The following is a 25,727-nucleotide window of genomic DNA, read 5'->3' as shown; positions in this document are numbered from 1 at the left end:
CTTGAGCAATTAACTTTTCTAAGCCTTGGTGGTTTTTTAATGTGAAAAATGGGGATGATACTAGTATCTATTCTCTGTTATTATCTACTAGAGGTCTGGTGCACAAATTTGTGCACATGTAGGGTCCCTGCAGATGGGGAGCGGGGCGGGGGCGTGGCAGGCGGGGGGAGGATAGCCCAGCCAGGGGGAGGGAATACAGGCAGTTGGCCAGCTGCAGGAGGTTGGCTGTGGGAGTGCACTGACCACCATGGGGCTGCTTCTGCGTTGAGCATCTGCCCCCTTGTGGTCAGTGCACATCATAGCAACCAGTCAATTGATCATTTGGTTGCTTAGGCCTTTATATATAGAGATTATTATTTCTCAATTAAATAAGCTGCTTAGCAAAATACATGACACAAAGTTTAAGTAACTTTAAAAAATGGTTCATGTTAGATCTCAGAGCCTTAAATTGTGTAGTTTATCATCATATAGCAGAGATGGTAAAAGTGATCAGAGGTGACAATGAAAAGGGGAAATTCATAAAAGAGACATTAACCCTAGTTGTTTGAATTAAGATTTTTCAGGAACTTTTGGGTAACTCTAAGACTGTAATTAGAGTTGTACTGAGAAAAGAGAAAAATATTTTTAGATGAAGAATAATTTTGGCAAAATGTTTTCCTCACTGGACATCTAGCTTTGTTCCATTTAAATTTATAAATTCAAAAAAAAAAGAAAGAAATTAATCCTATGTGAATTCTTATGCAATTTACTTATATAGTTCATCACTTTTCCTTACTAGCCAATGGTAGCGCTCCCCATTGGCTCAAAAAAGGAGAAAATACCAATTATTTAAGAAGTTTTGCCCTAACCGGTTTGGCTCAGTGGATAGAGCATTGGCCTGCGGAATCAAGGGTCCCAGGTTCGATTCCGGCCAAGGGCATGTACCTTGGTTGTGGGCACATACCAGTAGGGAGTGTGCAGGAGGAAGCTAATTGATGTTTCTAACTCTCTATCCCTCTCCCTTCCTCTCTGTAAAATATCAATAAAGTGTAATTTTTTTGAAAAAAGAAGCTTTGTGTTATGCTGTTGACTATATCAATAATTACATATTTAATTATAATTAAACTTCATTCTATCAATAACTTTATTAGTATTAACTCCCTGAGAATATTCTTCTCTTCTCAGATAGCCATGCCTGGACTGGAAAAAGCCAGGAATTCCCATCTGAACACTTGATTGAACAGACCTGGTTCTGCTAATTTCTGGCTTTAGAATTATCTCAATGATCCTAGACTTCTATTTTCTCATTGGTAACACTCGGAATATTACCTCACACCTGGCTAAGAGAGCCAAGCTCAGGGCATTAGAACTCACACAGTGAGGCAGAACCCACCTTGCTGTCATTGCAGTGTCTCAGAGGGGCACATGGGACATGAAACATTCATAGGATTCATAGTTCTGGACCCAAGTGGTCTGGCGTGCCTTTCAAAACTGGGAACTGACTGGGATTGGGCAAAGGTAATGATGTAACAATTAGGTTGACAAAGCAAGTCTGCATACGTAAACTGGTTAATCAGCAAGCTGCTTGCCTCAGTGGGCAGTCTATTATCTTCAAGAAATTGATCTTTGGTAATTTCCTATCTTTTCCTGGGACAAATTATTAAGTTGTGCTTACATTGGTGGTCCATAGTCTTATCTGATATAGGTCTCAATTCTCAACATCTATAATGTGGACATAACAATACCCCACGAATAGTGTGAGAATTAAATTACCTAATGTAAATCACTATTCAAACATAATGGTAGCTGATTTATTTTTCTTCTCATTTCATTTTAAAGCAAATAAGGATCACAAACTTCACTTTTCTATGCTTTTCCATTGTAACCCAAACTGCCAAATTGTGCAGTATAAACGAAAACAGGAAAAAATATTTTAATAAGGTGTGATTTATCAGGACCTCAAGTCTACTCCCTGTTAGGCAACTTATCTGCAAATCAAGTTCATAATTATGCTGGTGTACCAAATAATGCTTAATAAACAAATAGTGACATCTTGTGGTCCTTCAGCACTATGCTGGATTTTAAAGTAACAACACAGAATATAAAAATCTGAAGACCTTGTACCTGTGAAAGGGAGCTATGTGCTTCTGGGTTTGAAATTTCAAATATGTTTTTGTCCTCATGATAATTAGAACATGAGAAAATATTTTTTGAAGAAATATAAGTATATGTAGTTGCATACAATGAAGTATTGGGAATATATTAAGAGACTACAAAGAAGCCAGGGTTAATATCCTTTATTAGAATATTCTGAAATATAATGTGGGTTTGTGTTATTTGCTAAGATACATTGTTGATATTTCAAGATTTTATTGTCAAATATATAGACACTAGAGTCCTGGTGCATGAAATTCCTGCACTCGGGGGGTGGGGGGTGAGCAGTTCCTCAACCCGGATTGCAAGAGGGCACAGGCCAGGCCAAGTGACCCCACCAGTGCATGATCAGGGTCGGGCAGGGATGTGGGAGGTTGGCCAGCTGGGGAGGGACCATGGTTGGCCAGCTTGGGTGGGACCGTGGGAGGGCTCCAGGGCATGTCTGGCCCACCTCTCTCAGTCCCGATCAGCCAGACCCCAGCAGCAAGCTAACCTTCCAGTTGGAACGTCTGTCCCATGATGGTCAGTGCACATCATAGTGACTGGTTCATCAGTCAACTGCCTGCCCCCTGGTGGTCAGTGAATGTCATAGTGAGCGGTTGAAGGGCCTTAGCATATCATTAGCATATTACGCTTTGATTCATTGAATGGATGACCGGACACTTAGCATATTAGGCTTTTATTATATAGGATGCTACTGCTATTTCACATGACACAGAAATGTGTTTTTTACTCTATATATTACAAATCTAGACAGTGAATTATTTCAAAGCATCATTAGTGATGAATGTTTGTTTTGAGTATCAGTAGGAAATTAAAGAAAATAATTCTTTATGATTTGTAGAAATTCTCCTCCAAATATTTTAGTTGGTTTTTTGCTGCATCATGGAACAGAAAACTTGCTTGTCTTTAAACCACCATTACCATGGAATTTAAATTCAACTGTTTATTTGTTTCTTCAAATCTTCAGAATTATCATTTACTTTAAAAATAATGAAAATATGCTTTCACAGGCCATATATTATAAAGCTTATGATGAGCTCTTCTTCCCAATTGGGAATTTTCTTAAAGTTTAAATGTATCAAAATATAAAATCCTATCTAATAAGAGTAATATGCAAATTGACCATCACTCCAACACACAAGATGGTTGCCCCCATGTGGTCAAAGATGGCTGTCCCCATGTGGACACAAGATGGCCACCACAAGATGGCCAGCAGGGGAGGGCAGTTGGGAGGGACCAGGCCTGCAAGGGAGGTCAGTTGGGGGCGATCAAGCCTGCAGGGGAGGGCAGTTAGGCATCAATCAGGCTGGCAGGGGAGTGGTTAGGGGGTGATCAGGCTGGCAGGTAGAAGCGGTTAGCGGCAATCAGGAAGGCAGGCAGGCAAGCAGTTGGGAACCAGCAGTCCTGGATTGTGAGAGGGATGTCCAACTGCCCTCGAAGGTCCCAGATTGGAGAGGGTGCAGGCTGGGCTGAGGGACACCCCTCCATGCATGAATTTCGTGCACCGGGCCTCTAGTACATTAATAAAGTCAGTGTTAGAATTTAACTTTGCATTCTGATAAAAAATCCTTCCGCAAGCATTTATTAAAAGCCTACCTTCTGCAAAGCACTGGACTAAAACACTGTCAATGATTTTGCCTTGTGTTTTATGGAAACAATATTTCTTTTCTGTCCCTCTACTCCCACTGTCCTTTATTCCCATAAACACCTTGGCTGTATCACAAAAAAAAAAAAAGATGTATTTTTATAGAACAGAGCTTCTAGTACTTCTTTAAAAATAAGTTCACCAATGCCTAATGACTAATTTATTGATGCAACAAGCATACCCAAACAAGTGAACATTTTAGGAATTTTGTAACTGAAATTTACATAAAAGACCTTGACACCCTCAGGTTCAGATGGGGTTGTCATGCATCTGAGCTGTAAGGTGAGGTCCTAGGAAACAAATGCCCACCTTGTACTATATACCTGTGGTACTGAGAGTCCCAGGTCTACCCAGGACCATCATATGGTGTGAATTTCAGTTCTTTAACGTTACATGGGATTTCTTGCTATATGAATAAGCACTGTGATTATTAGTAATCTCTTACATTAAAGTGTTCTTCTTTTCTACCTTATAGCCCCAGTTGCTCCAGAAATCACTTCTGTGGAATATTTCAACAGTCTGTTATATATCAGTTGGACATATGGGGATGACACAACTGACCTCTCCCATTCTAGAATGCTGCATTGGATGGTTGTTGCAGAAGGAAAGAAGAAAATTAAAAAGAGCGTATGTTTCTTTGAATCCCAGTATGGGCATCTGAACATGCATTTGCATAAACTATGGAAAACCATTAAGCAAAATGTATTGAGACATTAAACAAATGTTTGTATGCCCGTTGGCATTGTTTTATGCTCTGGAGATAGGACAGTGAACAAAAATTAAATTCCTTTTTTTATAGAGCTTACTTTTTAATCTTTAATAGTTAGCTGAAATAGTTGTAACTCTTAATTTCACTTATGAAAGTTATGATTTGAGTGTTTTCTTCAGGATGTCAAACATTTTCAAGAAAACCATAGTTAAGGAATTTCAATATTTTGTCCTTATATCCCCCAACACCTAAATATTTGGGTATGTTAGTAATGCTGATTTCTTTTCTCCTGGTATAATAAGCTTTTTGACATTGTATTAGTTAAGGGTACAGAGTAAATGACTTTAATTTAAAATAATATAGTGGCTCAAAGAAAAGCAAAGTTTATGTCTCTCCTGCTGGCCCAGGACTAACAGGGCACCTCTTCTGTACCATAAAGGAGCATCATGGTCCAGATTCTCTCTCTCTGTTGCTCCAGCTGCCACTCTATGTCAGCCTCATCTGCACAGGTGACCCTTCATATCATTAGCATCACCTGTGCAAGGAAGACAGGCCATGAAAGCCTGGTACCTACACAGTGTGAATGAAACTATAAGTTGCCCACATGACTTCTATTTACAAACCATTGGTCAGAATTGGGTCACATGCTTTCCTCTAGCTACAGGGGAGTTCTGGGAAATACAGTCTTCATTTAAGAAGCCAAGTATCCAGACATGGCTAGGTTTCTTCTGAGTGTTTCAGGGCTGAGAAATATTCCTATCAGGAACAGCCCAGCAGTTACCTTTTATAAAATTTGCTGTGAATATGAGGGAAAACATCAGAGTGATACCTGTTCCAAACAAGGGAATTAATTGCAAAAATGCTCCAGTGTGTATTACGCATATTTAGAGCTACTTTGCATTTGGCTCAGATCAGGAATTTATATCATTTTAGAGGAAATAACTTATTCATAAGGTTGTAATCAATTGTAGATTGCAGCACAGAACAGAGAGGCCATGTCTGTGATAGTCCTGTAATTGTTTAGAATGGTATTACAGTTCAACTTGATCTGAAGGTTAAACCCTCGATTTCGATGATCTTGCAGGTAACACGCAATGTCATGACTGCAATTCTCAGCCTGCCTCCAGGAGATATCTACAATCTCTCCGTAACTGCTTGCACTGAAAGAGGAAGTAATACCTCCATGCTCCGCCTTGTCAAGCTAGGTGAGATGAGTGCACAGGTGTGAGTGTGAAAGTGATCATGCTGGGGAAACTAGCGTTCGCATTTCTTGGTTTAGCATGGTCTTCTCAACTCAGTGAAATAACAAAAAACAGCTCGCTCTCTTTTAGAAGTAAAATATAGCCATTTATACTACCAAAAGAGTTTGTTCATCTTAGTATAAGTTTCTGTGAGAGCAGTGTTTACTGTATTGGGAGACAGGAGTGTCCATCAGTCATAGTAAGCTTAGAGAAACTAAGGAGTCTCAGGACTTAAAGATGGAAGGACCTTTGAGATTATCTAGTGCAGTGTACTCAACCCATCAGAAGCCATTTCCTTTTCATATCACTATTATGTAAGGCTCTCTTTAATATCTTCAATTAAATGAATAAGAAAAATAACCCATGTATTGATATTTTAAAATTTGACATAATGTCTTAACTTTAATATAAAATCAAGATAAAATAAAATAATCCTATATAATAAAAGCCTAATATGCTAAATGTCCGGTTGTCTGGTCAGCCATTCAACCAATTAAAGTGTAATATGCTAATGATATGCTAAGGCTGCTCAATGTGATGTGCACTGACCAGCAGGTGGCAGACACTCCGACCGGTAGGTTAGCTTGCTGCTGGGGTCCAGCAGATTGGGACTGAATGAGATGGGCCGGACATGCCCTGGAGCCCTCCTGCGGTCCCTCCCCGGCTGGCCAACTTCCCACGTCCCTCCCTGGCCCTCATCATGCACCGGTGGGGTCCCTCAGCCTGGCCTGAGCCCTTTCACAATCCAGGACCCCTCAGGGGATGTCAGAGAGCCAGTTTTGGCCCAATCCCGCAGGCCAGGCCAAGGGACCCCACTGGTGCACAAATTCGTGCACACACCGGGCCTCTAGTTTATAATAAAAGGATATAGATTCCCTATGTATATGTTCAGATACAGCTCTTCAAAAAAATCATAATGAAATTACTTGATGACTACAAGTAATAAGTTGGAGTTTACAAGAAGTAAAAGGATCAGTAGTTCTTCCATATAAGAAGTATAGAAATAAATGAAGAAATGAACAAGTTCATGTTGATTAGTTATAAATAACTGAGCAAGCATAAGTACAGATAGAATAAAACCTAAAATTAAGAGAAGTAATAAGAGACTAGATATATTTTCATCTGCTAAAAGAAAGAGGGAAATAACCTTAATTAAAGTAGAAATAACATGCCAAGAAAAATAATAAGCTGTGAATGAGGGAAAATGAGGAAAGTATGATAGCCTTGAAAATGAGCTAAAACTTATTGTGTAGTGTAGTATCAAAATAATTTTCCATATTATGGAACACAACTAATATATGACCCTGTGCAACACAAACACATCTTCTATATTCAACAATGTACCATGCATTGATATATACATTTAGTTTCTAATAGTTAAAGGGATCTCAGAGATGATCATCCTATAATCAGCAGCAGGCAAAAGAGGTTGGATTGGCAAAAAGTTGTGTGGTAGACCTCAAGGGACAGTATCAGTTTAAGAGTACTGACCCCCAAAACAAATGCATTTTAATTCAATATGTAATTTTCACAACAGAGATCTTATTTTGTTTTTTAAAAATTAAAATATATAAAATGGCAAAATATTTTAAAACACTTAACATAACTCACTGATATCACTGCTTCAGATGTCTGCTAATTTTAAGCTGTGTCTGGGTGTATTCATGAGTCTCAAATAATCACTCTTATTGCATATGTTCATATGTGCAGCTATAAGTTAAGATTGATCCAGGGTATTTTTGTTAGCAGTTTAAATACCCTGAGCAGCATGGCTGACAGCAATGTACATTTAGAAGACTCCTAGAATAGCCCAAAGAAAACAGAGCATAATCTTTCCTTAGTTTACCCAATAGTTGCATTTCTCTGTAATCCATTGCACTAGGTCTTAAATTTTTTGTCTTATATTTGCCATGCAAAAACTAAATTCTTGCACTGAAACCCTTTAAACTTAAATAGGTAGTTGGAAATACATGACATATTGAATAGATACTATGGGCAGAAAAAAGTAAATTGTTACATAATTTTTAAATCACTTCTTAATTCCACTTGTATATCTTTCTTGCTGACAGCTTCCTTCTAAGTTATTTTACTTAACTCCTTGAAAAAAAAATCCAATATTACACTGTAAAGTACTTGCAATTATATGTATTATGGATTTATTCTGGTGTGACATTAGAAAGTCACATGGTACATTGGATATGGACAATTTTTCTGTTTGGAGCTTCCTTCATCATTGCAGGACATCTAGCATTTCTGTATCCTGCTCACAAAAGTCCAGTTAGCTTCTGCTGTAACTATTAAAAACATTTCTGCAAATTTCAAAGTACCCTCAGGGGAGCGGTACTGCTCCTATTGAGACTCTAGTAGAGTTCAATTTTGGGCACTACAGGCAATCTGCTCTTCTTCCCTAGCAGTCTACACTTGAATTCTAAAAATGTGGCTATCACCAGCTTCCAGCATTTCATTATCTTCCTATTAAGAAAAAAATAGCCTCTCTGTCAATTCCAACCATTACCTGTAAATTTGCCCATGTATAAATGTCAGTTTAAAATTTGTTTCTGGAAAAGTATAACTATTTAAAGATTATGCTCATGTTCCCCATGCCTTTCTTTCCCCAAGCTTTATCATTACCGGTAGCTGTGATTCTCAGGGCTTAGCTGCTTTACCCAACTCATTTGATTTATTAGTCTCCCTTAAAGTGCAAGTTCAGAGGTGCTCTTACCAAAATAGCACTCAGTAGGCCTGTTGCATGCTTCACTATCACTTTTATGTGACATTATGGACTAGAGGTCTAGTGCACGAAATTTGTGCATTCCACGGGGGGAGGGGGGGCAGCGAGGGAAGGGGTCCCTCAGCCCGGGTTGCAAGAGGGCACAGGCCAGGCCAAGAGACCCCACCAGTGCACCATCAGGGCCAGGGAGGGACATGGGAGGTTGGCCAGCCGGGGAGAGACCACAGGGGGGCTCCAGGGTGTGTCTGGCCTGTCCTGCTCAGTCCCGATCAGCTGGACCCCAGCAGCAAGCTAACCTACTGCTCGGTGCATCTGCCCCCTGGTGGTCAGTGCATGTCATAGCGACTGGTCAACCAGTCAACTGTACCCCCTGGTGGTCAGTGCACGTCATAGCGAGTGGTTGAGATGCCTTAGCATATCATTAGCATATTACACTTGATTGGTTGAACGGACGACCAGATGACCGAACTCTTAGCATATTAGAATTTTATTATATAGGATGATCTATGAGGCGAGTATGGGTTAAAGTCATAAACTGGGACAATTATACTCACTCTACATTGGAGTCTGAGTAAAAACCATGATAGTTTCCCAAACTTATAATGAGGTTTTGGGCCTCCATAGATCCCTGTTAACAGACAGAGCTACTTAAACTAGTTTAGAAAGTTCTTTAAATTTTTCAAGAATGAAAGGCAAGTTCCCACAGAAATTATTTCTAGTGAGTCAGAACCCTTAGAACCAATAAGCTTTTCCTTGTAGATATTTTAATATCACACAGTATATTGCCTCTATTTTTTTTCCTTTCTGAAAACATGACCGTCTGTATATAATGTACCTATTCTCAACCTTCCCTTCCCCCACCCTAAAAACTAAATAACCTTACTTTTTATTCATTTGTCTATTTTCTATTCTATTCATCACATTACTGCATTTTGTAAGCTCTTTCAATTTCCTGTAACACAATGCCTTGCCTACTGTAGATGCTCAGTAGATACTGAATGAATTGAATTGAAATTGCCAACCTCAAAATTGAAAATAGTATTCCAATTAATATTTAACCAAAATAAGTTTCACCTTTCAGGGAAATGAAAACATTTTGCTTTAGTAATAGTTAAATTGAAATTATGTTTTTTTTTACAAAACTTTAATGCTTGTCATTTTATGTTTCTTTAAAGCATTTATTTGGTATTCATGGAAGTCAAATTAATTTTAATTTACAGAAAAATACAATTTCAGCACCCAGATTTTCAGGGCTTGTGTGAATCATAATGCTGTTGCTGAACCTAGACCAAAATTGGTTGGGTTAACAATCCTAATTCAGTTTCTCTGTGACAGAGGCCTGTTTGGAGTCATTCTACTTGCTGTCATGGAGGACAAGATCAATATCTATATAAAGAAATCAAACTATTAATGAACCCAGTACAATATAAATTAATTCAAGATGGCATGTGCAAGGATAGAGAGCCTTCAAAACAATAGCCAAGAATTTTCAATTGTCATCAACTAGAGGCCCAGTGCATGAAATTTACGCACCCGGGGTGCGGGGGTCCCTCAGCCCAGCCAGCGCCCTTTCACAGTCTGGGAGCCCTTGAGGGATGTCTGACTGATGGCTTAGGCCCTTTCCCCAGGGAGCAGGCCTAAGCCATCAGTCGGACATCCTTAGCACTGCAGCAGAGGCGGGAGAGGCTCCTGCCACCACCACTGCGCTCACCAGCTGTGAGCCGGCCTTCTGGATGAGTGGCGCTCCCCATGTGGAAGCGCATTGACCACCAGGGGGCAGTTCCTGTGTTAAGCATCTGCCCCCTGGTGGTCAATGCACATCATAGCAACTGGTCATTCCGCCATTCCGTCTATTTGCATATTAGCCTTTTATTATATAGGACTAGGGGCTCAGTGCATGAATTCATGTACCTTAAAAGGAACTGTGGGCCACGAGGCTGCAGTGGGCACAGGGGCAGGTCTAAGCCGATCCTCTATGCCCCTGCCTGGCCCCTCCCACCATGGCCCCCAGTCCCCTGTCTGCCGGCAGCCCCGCTCCCACTGCCACTCCTCCCACGCACTGATGTACCCGCTGACAGCACGGAACAATTGGGGCCAGTGCCAGCAGCTGGTGCGAGTGGTGACCCTGGCAGTGGCAGCAGGTGTAAGAGGTGGCTGCCAGCCCCAATCGCCCCTCAAGAGCAGGGGGAATTGGAGAAGAAGCCTTCAGGGGCAATCGGGGCTGGCAGCTGCCGCTCATACCTGCTGACAACACTGAGTGTTCAGGGCCAGTGCCGGGCGCCAGCAGCAGATGCAAGCAGAGGTTCCCACGCCGGCAGCAGGTGCGAGCACTGGGTGGGACTGCGGCATGCGGGATCAATGAATTTTCAGTAACTACCAGAGGCTCGCCCCGATGACAGTGACCAGTGTCCCGCCATGTTCCACGCTCTGCCACCTGCTGCCAATGCCCACCATGGTCCACGTGTGCCCCCTGGTGGTCAGCGCAAGTCATAGCAACAGGTTGTTCAGTTGTTTGGTTGTTCCGCCATTTGGTCTATTTGCATGTTAGGGTTTTATATATATACAGATAAGCATTCACAGAAGGCATGTACCAATAGTAGTGCTATTTGCAGGGCTTTGAGCCAGTCATCCCATTAAGAATTTTAGATTGCCGTAAGCTCCATGGTTACTCTAATGGTATGTGATGATAGCTCCCTTTGTCAATCAATAAATGTGTCAATCAAATCCTCACTAGTATTTGTTAATTTACAAGAACTCATTGGTCTGCATTGCAGCTGTGGCTTCAACCAGCAACCATTCACAACATCTAGTCTTTATAAATCTATCTGGAACTCTGGATAAACAAGACAAGAAGAGAAATAGGAATGAGAAGTGTTGGACATACCACAAAATAGGTCACTAGTAATAGAATAGCCATTCATTCATTCACTTAGCAAATATGTACTGACAACCTTCTCAGCACTGTTCAGATGCCAGAGTACTTCTAATAATGAACCTACTTGTAATAATGAACCTGCAAGACTTTTTCACTTGCTATTCACAACATGCTTATGATCCAGTAAAGAAACAGAACAATAAGTACTTTTACAGAACATTACAATGGGATAGTGTGGTACAGAGTGACTATGTAATTAAAGAAAACACAACTTTCTTTGAAGAAGCAATGAAGACATATCTGAACAACAAGAAAGTATCTGCCATGAGAAGGTTGGGACGGAGCAAGTTAGGCAGAGGGACTAGTCAGAGGCCAGAATATACAGGATTTGTAAGACATACAGCTGAGATTTTATTTCGAGTGTTATATGAAACTATTTAGAGAATTAAAAAATAGCTGAAACCAGTTTGGCTCAGTGGATAGAGCATCGGCCTGCAGACTGAAGGGTCCCGGGTTCGATTTCGGTCAAGGGCATGTACCTTGGTTGCGGGCACATCCCCAGTGGGGGGGTGCGCAGGAGGCAGCTGATCGATGTTTCTCTCTCATCGATGTTTCTAGCTCTCTATCCCTCTCCCTTCCTCTCTGTAAAAAATCAATAAAATATATTTTAAAAATAATAATAATAATAATCTGACATATTTAAAATAATCCCTCTGGTTGTTCAAGGGAGAAAGGATGGTTGGGTCAATAATGAAGGTGGAGAGACCAATTAAGGGACTATTTGTCCTTAGCTTTAAAGACAGCATTCTAGCCTGGCTGGTGTTGCTCAGTGGTTGAGCATTGACTTATGAACTAAGAGGTCACAGATTTGATTCCTGGTCAGGGTACATGCCTGCTTTGCAGGCTCAATCCCTAGCCCAGAAAGCAGGAAGGCAACAGATTGGTGTTTTCTTCTCATTGATGGCTCTATCCCTTTCCCTTCCTCTCTCACTAATATCAATAAAAAAACATATTTAAAAACAAAACAAAAGAAACAGCATTCTAAATCAAACAAGTGCCATGGGAAATGATGGTAACTTTGACCAAAGTGGTAGTAATAGAGATGGAGAAAAGTGGACAACATTCAGAAGCTAATTTTTGGAGGTTTTGTTCACAGGACTTTCTGAAGGAATGAAAATAGGAAATGAGAGACAGGGAAATTAAGAATGATACTAGGCTTTGCTCTTGAGCATCTAGGGTGGATGGTGGTGCAATTCGCTGAGGTTGAAAAGACTGGAAAATCTAGAGAAGTAAACTTGGGGTAAGGTGAGAATCAAGCCTTCTTCCTTGGAAATAAAAAATATTGAGAAAACATCCAAGTGCAGTTGTCAGGTAAGGAGATTATTGATACAAGGAGATCAGGAGAGACTTCTAGGCTGGAAATGGAAATTTGGGGTGTCTGGATAAGATCACCAAGTAGTAGGCAGAAATACAGGAGAAGAGAAGCCCTGGGTCTAGCCTAGAAGATGCACCCCAGCACTTAGAAACTGAGCAGAGGATGAGAAGCCAGCAAGAGAGACGGAAGAAACAGCCATGGGGCCAGAGGAAGCCAAAGGACAGAATGTCTATACCACCGTGGTCAAACTTCTACCTTATCCTGATCATAGCTGTGCTCAGGCAGGTTCAAGATAGGAATTAAGTAACTTGAGTGCTGGGAGAGATTTGTAATTTAGTGCAATGTCCTCATTTGAGCAAGCTTGAACCTTGAGAAATTTGACCCACCACACACTGTTGAGCCTGCATCTAGAAATAGTGATCCAGTACTTTATATCCATCTGTTGCTTATGATTTCCTGGATTTGGGTGGGGTTTTTTTAAAAATAAAAACCTTCCATTTTCTATTAACACATTTAACAGAACAGGGAGGAGCCACACACCCATCTGTGTGGCTTCCTGTTTTAGAATTTGGGTATTAATGACATTGGCTTGATTTCTTTTTAACCTCAGTCATGAAAGATTTTATATAAATTAAGAATCTTTAAAACATAATTGGACTATAGGCCAAAAAAATCAAAAGACTTTCAGCTGTTAAGAATTTGGGGAATATTTGAATCTATTTCTTTCTCTCATAATATTTCAGATTACAAATAATTACACACATTTGGATGAAATGTCATTTCTAACTGTATAAAAGCCCAGTTATCACACGTACTACCCTTTATGGTCTCACTCCCAGTTGAGAAAATTTATTTATTATGTTGAAGTCATTGAGTTTATAATTTTGGGTATAGTTGCTTGGATACACACAGTTCTCATATTTGGTGAGAAGTGAGTAAAGTGCTGTGAGTCACAGTATACTAAAGTTAAAGTTCCTCTCTCTATCTACCCATGCTTTTCTTAAATCCTCTCCTAGTAAGTGACTAACTTGTTATCCTCCTTAACCCCACAAAAAGAAAGAAAAAAAGAAAATGTAGTTAATAAAATAAGAATATGAATAAATTGTGTCAATGGAGCACAGAGAGAAGGAAGGGAAGAAGGAAGAATATATATATGCTGCCAGTCAGTAAAAAGAAACTAATAAAATACTTAAGGTACTATACTGTTTAAAAAATGAATTCATTCTATCAGTCAACAAATACTTATTAAGAATTTACTATGTGCTATGCACTATTCTATGTGCAGAGGACACAGAAATAAATGACAAAACTTCTACCCTTATTCTAGTGAAGAAAAAGGGATGATTAATATAAGATATCCAAAGGTGATAAGTTGATTTAAAATGAAGCCAAAAAGGGGGAAGTATTATGGGGGGTAGAGGGTGCAATTTTTGTAGGGGGTGGGGATAGGGTAAGTTTCACTGTAAAGGTGATATTTCAGTGAAAACCTGGAGGAAGGAGGGAGCCTTGTGGATAACGGGAGGAGATTCTGTCGGGGCAGAGGGAACCACAGTGCAAACCTGCAGAGGGACCAGTGTGCTTGGCAAGTTCACAGACATGTCAGGAAGGCAGTGTGGCTGAAGTGAGGTAAACAGAAAAGTAGTAAGTCAAAGAGCCAAGGGGTAACAAAGGAGCAGATAATGAGGGGTCATGGAAAAGACGTTCTACTCTAAGGAAGATGGCACTCCTTTGGGTGGTTCGAGCAGGGAAGTCACGTGACCTGGTAAGTTTTACAGGATCACTTTGGGGAGGGTAGGCTGTTCAGGGCTGAGGGTAAAGGCAGCTAGATAAGATGACCGTACATCCCCTTTGTCCTCTTTAGCAATCCCTTTCTTCCCCAGACTATTTTAATTTGGACACTTTTTTTTATTTGATTTTTTAATTGATTTTAGAGAGGAAGCGAGAGGGAGAGAGAGAGAGAAACTTCAGTGATGAGAGAGAACCATTGCTTGGCTGCCTCCTGCACACCCCCTACCGGGGATCGAGCTGGCAACCCAGGCATGTGCCTTGACCATGAATTGAACCTGGGACCCTTCAGTCTGCAGGCTGACATTTTATCCACTGAGCCAAACCGGCCAGGGCTAATTTGGACACTTTTGATAAATTACACGGTCATCTTAAAGTTAGGAGGCTGTTGCATCTATCCAGATAAGATATTATACTTGCTTGGATCAGGATGGTAGTCATGCGGGTTATAGAAATTTTATTTTGGAAGGACAGAGGTACTGCTTATTGAGTTGGTAAACTTTATGGCAGAGACAGGTTTGGGGGAAAGATCAGAAGTTCAGGTTTTGGGTGTGTCATCATTTGAAGGTGTCAAACATTAAAGAGCAGACACTGAGTAGGCACTGGAGCTTGGAGTCTTTAGGATTAGAAATACAGATTTGAGGGTAGTCAGGAAACCAAATGGATGAGGTTACTGAGGAATAAATAAAGAAAAAAATGCTATCCAAGGACTAAGTCCAGGGACACTCTATCTTAAAAAGTGGAAGTAGTGAACAGGAACCAGCAAAAACAATCTGAGGAGTGGCCAGTGAAATAAGAGCCAGAAAAAAATGTGATGTGTTAAGAGCCAAGCAAAACAAGTGCTTCAGTGAGTACAGTGATCAACTTGTCAAGCCTGCTGATAAGTCAAGATAAAAAATGACCATTGATCTTCACAACCCAGAAGTCACTGGTGATTTGAGGAGGAAGCATTTGGATGGAGTGGTGAGGGGGAAAAAAATAGTTAAAAGGATTTCAAGAGAGCATGAAAGGGGAAAAACTGAAGATAGCTGGAATAACAAAACTTGTGGGGAGTATTATTGTAAAAGGGAGAGAACATGAGCAGGAGCTGAAAGAAAGTACCCAAGAGTGTTAATTTATTTGGTGGGGTTTGCTTTGTTTGTGTTTCTTATTTCCTTAACCAGCTGGAAACAGCTTGTCTGTGCGCTAATTAGAGTGATTCAACAGAGCAGGAAGAATTGATGGTACAGAATAGTTGGAGGTGAGACTTGTTAGAGTGATGTCCTTGACTGGGCCAGAAGAGATGGCCCAGGGTACCCGTGGAGGAGGTGGCCGTACACTGGGTGAATCTGTAGTAAGATGATGAATGATAGAGTATATGGGCATTAATGGGGCAGATGAGTAGGGTGATGATAATGATAGGAGTTTGTGGAAGATTTTCCTATTGACTTCTTTGCAGAAGATCCTTGCTGTGCTATTCCTCCGGTACAGACCTGCATGGCCAGCAGCCCCATGCAAGCATTGTTTTCTGCATTAGGCTATCAGGCTTATCACCGTTCCATAGCTCCATTCCTGCACCTAAGGCCGACTGATGCCTCTTCTTCATTTATCTCTCCCATTTTCCACTGCAGTTTTTGAGGTTTCACTGCAATTCGCCAGCTGCCCACAGCTAAGCCACACAACTTATGTACTTCCTTAAAAGTGTTTCTCCTCCCCACCAAAAAATGACTTGCATGTTTTACAAGTTTCTCCTGAATATGTTAGAGGAATCTGGATGGTGGACCCATAGGGCAGTGACTGATGTTTTGCACTGATTTATGTACATCATAAGCAAGTGCCCACTCTGGATAAGTTGGTCTTCCGGGCAAAGGAACTTTTCAGGAGGCTTCATCATCCCCAGTTACATGGAAATGAATGGAAAACACCCATGTTTGGGGGGAGGAGGCTAGGTGTATGAAGGGCCCTTAACTAGGGCTACAGAGGTTTGGATTCCAGCTGTGGCTCTCAGGGATAAATTGTGTTACCGTAGAAAAGTGGCTCAGGCCCTCTGGAGTTCAGTTGCCTCTTCTATAAAATGAGGGTCTGGACTAACTGGTCTTTAATGTTCCTTCAAGTTTTAGAATTTAATTCATGCATGAGTTCAGAGTTAAGGCAACAAGGTTAATGATACATAAGAGCAATGATTTTGTCCTAAGAATTGTGCAATATGTAACTCCTAACTAAATAAAAAGGCTAAGTATAAACACATATCCCTGAAACCAAAAAAGAGGAAGTCAGAAATTTTGTTTGAAACTAAGTAAAGTTAAATGATAGCTTTCTCTAAAAGAATATAGCAATCTTAATTTACATAAACCAGTAAAACCATAAACACACCCAGTGATTCACAGAAAGGAATATTGCATTTGCTATTATTAAGCCATAAAGAATTTATTTAAAATGTAATGGAAATGACAGGTATTTCTAATTCCTGAGCAAATGAAAATTTTGTTTTGTTTATGAATAGGGCCTAATTATAGTTTAATGCTAAATATTTGCCGGAATTTTTTTTAAAAAAAATTTCCAATGTTGTTTTTAAATGGTCTAATTACTTATTAAATATATCTAGGAAGAGAATCACCCAAAGTCAACAAGAGAATTAGCCTAATAAACTTTAGTTTAACAAAGGTTTCTTGCTCTTTAATATGATTTTCTTCTTCTTGATTTATTGCATGTCAATCTTAATTCACTCTCAATAATTTATCTATCTCTTTTTTCTTCTTTCAAATTAGTGCTTTCTTTTTCAGACGTTTTGACTACATTGAACATAATTTATTCAATTTATACCTTAAGTCACAGATGCTTTTTTTTGGCCAAGTTTATACAGCTTATTCTGTTTAAGGTAGTGCTGCCTGAGTTGAAGAAAATAAAAATAGATTTTAAAGACATATGATAAAGATGTTAAAGACTATCCTTTGTATACTAGGATACCAGCAAATTGCTATTAGTGAGGCTGAGGGTTGAAAATAGATTTTGCCACCACTGATCATTTTTTAGAATGTTTTTCTATTGAATTTCTCTTATCACCAATGCTCTGCATTTGTAAAATAACTCATCCAGTTTAGAGGTATGAAATGTAAGCAGAATGAATCTAGTTGGCCCTTATGGATATAATCTTGACCTCATTAACATCACCCTATCAGCAGCTAAACTAATGGGTCACATTAAAATAAGAAACAATGTAATAACTGTCAGAGAAAGATGGATTTTAGACAATAAATGCATTCTACTCTGCTCCAAGGCTAAATATTACACCTGGCTCCCTTTGGAATTGTCTAGGAAATAAGAGATTTGCTGCCAGAGCCGAGAATAAGAATTAGACACTAGCTTGTACTTCACTCGAGGTCACCTTCACTCTCCAGAGAGCCTGGGCAACAGCTTGAGCCTCTCCTAATCCAATCTAAATTAAATGGTAGAGGTAGCTTTTCAGCTTTCCATTCTGCCCATGGTCTGTGCATTGTACTTGATCCCTTTTTAAAATTAGTTTGGATTCCCAACTCATATAGGAGAGGCATTGAGGAAGGGGGAAGAGAAGGAAAGGGAGAGGGCCAAATGGTTCATTGCAACACCAGCAATGTGAGAAAGCTTTTAGAGAGTACTGAAAAGCAAACAACCCTGTATCTATACCCCAGCTTGTAAAAATAGCTTATATTATCTACATCCATAGGTTCTCACATCAAATATCATAGACTCTGAAATTATTTTAACCAAAAGGAAAGCTTGTGTCATGGAGCAGGGCAATTTTGAATAAGTTAATATTTAAAATGTGATTTAAAGAGGTAGAAAATGGTAATCAGATGTTCTATAACTACTATCTACATGACTATGTTATATAAAGTGTTTTTGTATATATTATCTTAAAGCTCATTTACTCTTCATAACATGAACAAAGTATGCCTATTCCTCTCCTTTATGAGCTAGGCTATATTTGATATTTTGAACAATAAGAGACTGTATTAGTTTGTTTGCTAGGGCTGCCAAAATACTTGACCTATTTGGATTTGACACAATAGATATTGATCACAATTGATCATGGCACAGGTAGGATTTATCATGAGCAAAGTGGTGTTTTAAAACGATTTAAGCCATTATTGACAAATGAAGAAAAAGCCAACTTGAGGCAGGGCAAAGGAGTAAAGGACTACTGTAATGACTGATATGTGTGATGACAAAGCCTGCAACATAATGAAAAGAATGAAGGGAATAAATGACAACAATTATTAAAAGACATGCTGTCTGGCACAGAGCAGCAGAAGAGCCTAATATAGTTGTCTTAGATGATTGAATGAATGGTGGTACTCCTGAGAGAATCAGGAGTAGTTGGAAATTAGAATTGATTTGTGAGAAGGTGAGGACTCCAGGTTCCATTTTGATCATATGGAGTTTGAGGTAATAGTGAGATATTTGAGTAAGCACAGATTGGAAATACATGTGTAAAAAAGGCAGATCTGAAGATTAGTAAGGATCTGGGCAATGTTCATATCGGATAACTAATCTAATTGTATCTACCTACTAGAGGCCCGGTGCACAAAATTTGTGTACCGGGGGGGGGGGGAGGTCCCTCAGCCCAGCCTGCACCCTCTCCCATCTGGGACTCCTTCGGGGACATCCCTCTCACAATCCGGGACTGCTGGCTCCCAACCACTTGCCTGCCTGCCAGCCTGATCACTCCCTAACTATTCCCCTGCCAGCCTTATTGACACCTAACTGCTCCCCTGCCAGCCCGATTGCCCCCAACTGCCCTCCCCTGCCGACCTGGTCACCCCCAACTGCCCTCCCTGCCAGCCTGGTCACCCCCAACTGCCCTCCCCTGCAGGCCTGGTCACCCCCAACTGCCCTCCCCTGCTGGTTCGGTTGCCCCCAACTGCCCTCCCCTGCTGGCCTGATCGACCACAACTACCCTTCCCTGCCAGCCATCTTGTGGTGGCCATCTTTGACCACATTGGGGCAGCCATCTTTGACCACATGGGGGCATCCATCTTGTGCGAGTGTGTGAGGGTCAATTTGCATATTACCTCTTTATTATATAGGATAAAAAAATGTATAGAAAGGTGTTCTAGGGATTCTAATCATTGTCCAATAGACACACTCTGAGGAGCAGTTCAGTAGTGTATAATTTTTCAAGAGAAATAACCCAGGCTCAGCTTAACAAATAATTCATACCTACCCCCAGACAACCTCACACTTGCTTTCAAAGGTCCAAGTTCTACCCAAGTTAGAATCACTGGAGGATTTATTCTATGACTCATAATCCTATTAGCAGTGTGGGAACTGGAAGTTGGTCTCTGTGTTTTATCAACAATCTTCATCAGAAGGAACGTGAGACAATACAATGTCTGGAAGAGTAGGCAATTCATTGCAAATGAGAAAGGGATCCTGACATCTATTGTAAATTATTCTTTTCCAAGACTAACTCATCTCTTTCCTCCTTCAACTCTTCTTCCTACCCTTGTCAAGCTGACTCTGGATAGAACAAAGACTTCTTTTTAGTTGGACACAAATTTAGGTTACTTGCAATAGATCATATCAAGAATGATTCTGAAATACTTCTTGGGTTCTGGACAGGACCATGATGATGATAGTCTACAAAGAAAGTGTAACCTTCCCACACAAAGACATACACTTGTTAAATGAGTGAAAAGGCTTCTAGGGATTTTTCAAGCTCTTCTAAAACCTAAGACCTGGAGACCGACTTAGGAGAGTGGGGCTGATAATAAAAAGAAATCCAAGCAAACAGTGGGAGCATTTGTCTGACAGGGACACTCAGGTGGGCAAAGAATGCTGTTATGTAAACCCAACAGCAAGATATGATATGTCCAAACGAGCAAGGTCAAGGCAGTCTGACAGCAGGTCACAGGGACCCTGGTTTAAGAAGTTGGGTTCAGACATCGCCCCTGGTATGCAGGACATCATCCAAGGAAAGGCAGTGCCCCAAGGACAGTGGCGCAGGGAGGGGTTCGGCAGAGATTCAGGAGTTTGGGAACAAGACAGCAAACCACTTCCTAGAACCGGGGAACAGACAGGGGTTGGTCTCAAGCCAACAAGTTCAGTGACTCGATTACTGAAAATGAGCATGAAGGGGCCTGGACAGCATTAGCTTACATAGCTAATGAATTAATTTATTGGTGATGATAAAATCTCTAAAAGAATAAGATAAAGAAATCAGTTCACTAACATTTTATTAACTACCTAGTCCCTTTCCATCAGTATTTTTCTTTTTTAATTTTTTTTCAATTACAGTTTACATTTAATATTATTTTGTATTAGTTTCAGGTGTACAGCATAGTGGTTAAACAATCATATACTTGAAAATGTGTTCCCACTGTTATTTCCAGTTCCCATCTGGCACCATACATAGTTATTACAATATTATTGATTATATTTCCTATACTGTACTTTGCCTTCCCATGACACTTTTCTCAATCCCTTCACCTTTTTCACCCAGTCCCCCAGTCCCCCTCCCCTCTGGCAACCATCAGTCTGTTCTCTGTAGCTGTGGGTCTGTTTCTGTTTCATCAATCTTTTTCTTTAACCAAGAAATCTTATCATCTAGTTAGCTTTACCCCTTTTAATATTGGCTATCATTTCAAGAAATCATTCCTAACTAAATTATTTTAGTCTCAAGAGAAAGGAAGGCAAGTTGTTGGCTAACCACCAGACTGAATCTTATCCTTAACAGGGAACGCACACATCATTTTCATTTTCTCAGTCTTTTAAATTTAGGTTCTTGTTTCTTACCCATAAAGCTCTGGATTATCAGGGCCTTGCGAACTACAGTGTAGATGACATAAAAACTATTAATAGATGATGTCTGTAATAAACCTGAAGTAGGAAACAGAACTGTTCCAAAAAGAGAAGTATAAAATAGAAGAGGAAAAAAAGGCAATTAGATGACTGTCTTGGTGAAAGGACATATTTCAAAAGAAATATAAAATCTTCATGGCGCTCCTAACTACCTATATTTGGATTTTTGTGTGTGGCTATTTTATTTTGCTGATCGGTGAAAGAAGAAAGAATATGTTAAATTTAATTGAACATTTTTAAACTTTTTCTTTGCTCAGAACCAGCTCCTCCAAAGTCACTCTTTGCAGTGAATAAAACCCAGACTTCGGTGACTCTGCTGTGGGTAGAAGAGGGGGTAGCTGATTTCTTTGAAGTCTTCTGTCAACAAGTTGGCTCTGGTCAGGAAACAAAACTGCAGGTACCGTACACGCTCGTCTTCCTTCTCCGAGTTACCTTTGATTAAGGCTAATTAGCTGAGCAAAATGAAAATCTTTGCTTTCTTTGACTGATAGAAAATGAGAACACTTCATTTATGCTTTCGTGTTTCAGTGAGAGAAATTAATATGCTCAGAACAAGCCCAAAGTATGTTGTGAGAACCAAGTTGCCAAATTGCCAAGTTTATTTTCACCTTTGAATTTCTCTTTCGTCCCTAAACCTTAGCCCCTCTGGTTCATACTGAAGGATTAAGGGGGTTCACTTTTCCTTTTGGACATTAAATCCATTGAGAGGATGAAGAGACTGCCATGGAAAACATAATTTAACAAACATGAACTGATTCCAATTTTGTGAAGGTCACTGTAGGAACACAAATGGCAGAATTAATACCTGACTTCAAAAACAATTTTTCATACAGTTGTGGATAGTTCATTATTCTATAAATAATGAAATTAAAACAAGTGCCACAAAAGAGATGCATATTACTAAGAAAAATGAAAAGAAGCGTCCATCTCTAGTTAGTAAGAAGGGAAGAAAATTTTGTTTGGCAAAATGTAGGCTAGGTGAGGTGATTGTTAAAGCTTTAGAATCACAGCAAATATGGTGAACACTGAGTTGGCTGACAGCTCAAATATATTTTACAGTCAGACATGGAAGGAAAATGGAAAGTGTGAGGAATATCATGAAATACAGTGAATAATAGATGCTTTTTAAATAATGAAATTCTTGAGATTGAGAAGAAAGATTTCTGGGAGTATAAATCTTTTTATACTGAGTGTTAAGATAATTTGCTTTATTCCTTTTCCCTTTTGATATTGACTTCTACTAACTTATCTCTTTTTTATCTTTACTGGACAGCAGAATCTTTTTTTTTTTTTTTTTCATCCTAAGAATCCTTTTTGAAAACCACTGCTCTGCCAGTGGTGGGTTTTTTCCTCTAGAACTGCAGTGTTATCTTCCTTTAAGAAAACAAGGGGTAGGCTGCTACTTACTACAACTGAGTCTTGTTAGCAAATCTTTCCTTAGAAGCATTCTTCTACAGGACAGTGAGAGATGGGAGTGGGAAATAAGCGCTGATGCCTTTCATCTCTTTAGGCAGTAGTTTTCAGGTCCTTGTTTTGCTGGCTCATCTTCTTACAGTGTGCAGTAATACCTGTCACTAGTCTGATTATCGGCTCACCAAATGAACAACTTATTCTGCATAGAATAGGTGAATATTAAATATTTTTGAGAATGCAAAGTCGCTATGCCTTTGGTGGATGCTATTTAAAAGCTGAGAATGCAGACAAGGTGGGGTGGTGTCCTTAATATACAAAGAACTACCACAAATACAAAAGATAAAGACCAACAACTCAAAATAAAGATTTCACAGAAAATAAACACAAAAGTCTCTTAAACATATGAAAAGATGATCAACCGTCTCTCATGGAGAAAGAAATGCAGAATAAAATTACAGAGAGGTATAGTTTCCCTTAATAAGATTGGAAAAGCTCAAAGAGTTTGCCACTATGCTATGTTAGAAGCAGATAGGGCAACAGGCATTGTCAGACATTGATAGTAGGTAGATAACTTGGAAATGTCTATGGAGGACACTTTGTCAATACCTTTCAAAATTAAAAATACACAGCTTTTGACCCAGCAATCTAATTGCTATGAATATATAAATATATATACATATATTGTGTATTTGCAAACATATACTTATGTTCCCATAATTGTGAAGTTATGTTCCCTGTAGCATTATTTATAACTTATTTTTCACTGCTATCCTTTTTTGTCTTTTAAATTTTTTATTCTGTCCCTCCATTACCAACTCAACTATGAAAAATTTAAAAATCAAAATAAATGAAGGTTACATAACATTTATTTAATTTTCTGCATCTCCAGGAACCGATTTCTGTTTCTTCTCATGTTGTGACCATCTCCAGCCTTCTTCCTGCCACTGCCTACAACTGTAGTGTCACCAGCTTTAGCCACGACAGCCCCAGTGTCCCCACATTTATAGCCGTCTCAACAATGGGTAACTACATGCAATAGGGGGATCTGGTGTCTTTAAAAGTTATATCTTTCCAAAATTTTTGTATGTTTTATTTTTAAATATATATAAAATCTATCCTTTTCATGGAACCCATACTTGTTCTATTGAAAAATTCTAAGCTTTGAGGTCAGGGAGTGCTTAATTTCTATCCCTATGTGATTTAGGGGAAGATATTTCCTATATCTGAACCTTTGTTTATTCATCTGTCAAGCTAGAATAATAATATGTAACTTGTTGAGCTGTTTTGAGGCTTAGAAATAAAGGACATAAAATCCTGGCACATGCTGTCTAAATGCTTGTTGGTATCAATTTCACCATCCTCTTCAGTGGTAGCCACAGTACCCTAACTAGTGGTCGGCAAACTCATTAGTCAACAGAGCCAAATATCAACAGTACAACGATTGAAATTTCTTTTGAGAGCCAAATTTTTTAAACTTAAACTTCTTCTAACGCCACTTCTTCAAAATAGACTCGCCCAGGCCGTGGTATTTTGTGGAAGAGCCACACTCAAGGGGCCAAAGAGCCGCATGTGGCTCACGAGCCGCAGTTTGCCGACCACGGTGCCTAACCAACTCCGGTTCATCTAGTTCAGCTTTTGCCATTAGTTGTCAAATAATGGCAAGACTCAGTTTCTGGGTCAGAGCAGAAAAGTTTCCAATCAAGCAGAAACTATGAGTCGGGAAGTTTAAAAATAATGAAAGGTCTAGAATAATGCTGTTTCCTTGTTCTTTTTCTGAGCTATACGTTTTATTCCCCTCTTTGTTAGTCTGATTCTACAGTCTGAGATCTCCCATGAAACTGCCTGTAATAAAACTACTCTTACTATCACATTACCCTTTACTGGATCCATTTTCATTTCCGTAACATGTCATATATTTAGCCACTATATCCAATGATGAGTAGTGTAGGCTTTTTTGATTTGTTTGTTTGTTTTGGATTTTTAAATTTTTGTTTTTTCAGAAGAGAGGACAAAAATGGACCTAATAAGTATATCATATCAATACATCCTTTTACACTCTTCTAAATGTAATTGACTGTTCATTACTCCTTGTCATCTCTACAACAAGCCAGAAGCAATTGTTATTATTAAACTTACTTGCTGGTGAGGATAATGAGGCCCAGAGAGACAGATAAAACAGCCTCCCCAAATGGCAATTAGTAGTCAATTGAACTTGAACCAGCTCTTCTGACCATGAGTCTACTGTTCTTTCTGCTCAAGTACTCTGCCCATGAACTGGAGCCACATTGTCCCAAATGGGACGTGGCAACACCCGGAGACTTAGGAATTGTATATGCCAGTTCCGTGATTTTATGATCAGTGCAGAGGATGGTATCATTCTTGGCTTCACTGGCTCCCTGTTAATAGTTTTATAAAACATTTAACATAAATTCCCACCTTTAACACCTTACTCTTCCATGAAGTGTGATGAGCGAGGCAATGTGCAGTGCCATTGTAGACCGATCATCATATAAAGTATATGAAAGGGACACAACCTCTGTTCTCAAGGGCCCTACAGCTTATGAAAAGGTTTAATCTCTTGAGTTGTACAGATGGAAAACCTCTCAACATATGGTTACAGATCATCAGAATGCCTGCTTCTAGCGATGTGTTAAGTGCTGTAGCAGATGGCAGCTCGCTAATGCCTTTTTCATATACATTATTAGTTGTGAGTGAAATAGACAGTGGTGCTTTCTGACTTTAAAATCATGGGCGTAAAATAAGAGCCTGCAAGCTTCTGGAAAAGTTAAAGAATGAAAATACATGTTAATGACTTCCAATGCATTTAAACTATATCACAGGAATTGCAGTGTATCATTTCCCTTTATAAGAACATCCAGAATGTAGGCCTGAAATACTTTCAATCAATCCACTAACTTGTAGTTGACCCAGAAGAGGTTATTGTCAGCTTGTAGAAACATCATTGTTGCTGTTGTTGTTGTCATAAGTCCATTGCTCT

At 39.6% G+C, this 25,727-nt stretch overlaps 1 protein-coding gene across 1 annotated transcript in view; it reads left to right on the top strand.

Annotated features, from left to right (window-relative positions):
- The window catches only part of PTPRO (protein tyrosine phosphatase receptor type O), a 213,447-nt gene that overhangs the window by 142,428 nt on the left and 45,292 nt on the right, over window positions 1-25,727 (top strand). Inside the window, exons 11-14 of the mRNA XM_080663098.1 lie at window positions 4,257-4,408; window positions 5,575-5,695; window positions 21,574-21,713; window positions 23,619-23,751. Coding sequence (XP_080519224.1) covers window positions 4,257-4,408; window positions 5,575-5,695; window positions 21,574-21,713; window positions 23,619-23,751 — 546 coding nt within the window. The remainder of the gene's footprint in view (window positions 1-4,256; window positions 4,409-5,574; window positions 5,696-21,573; window positions 21,714-23,618; window positions 23,752-25,727) is intronic.

Source organism: Plecotus auritus, assembly GCF_963455305.1.
Source record: "Plecotus auritus genome assembly, chromosome: 3".
Taxonomy (NCBI): Eukaryota; Metazoa; Chordata; class Mammalia; order Chiroptera; family Vespertilionidae; genus Plecotus; species Plecotus auritus.
The sequence above is the reverse complement of the archived record's forward strand: the minus strand, read 5'-3'. Positions and strand labels throughout refer to the sequence as shown.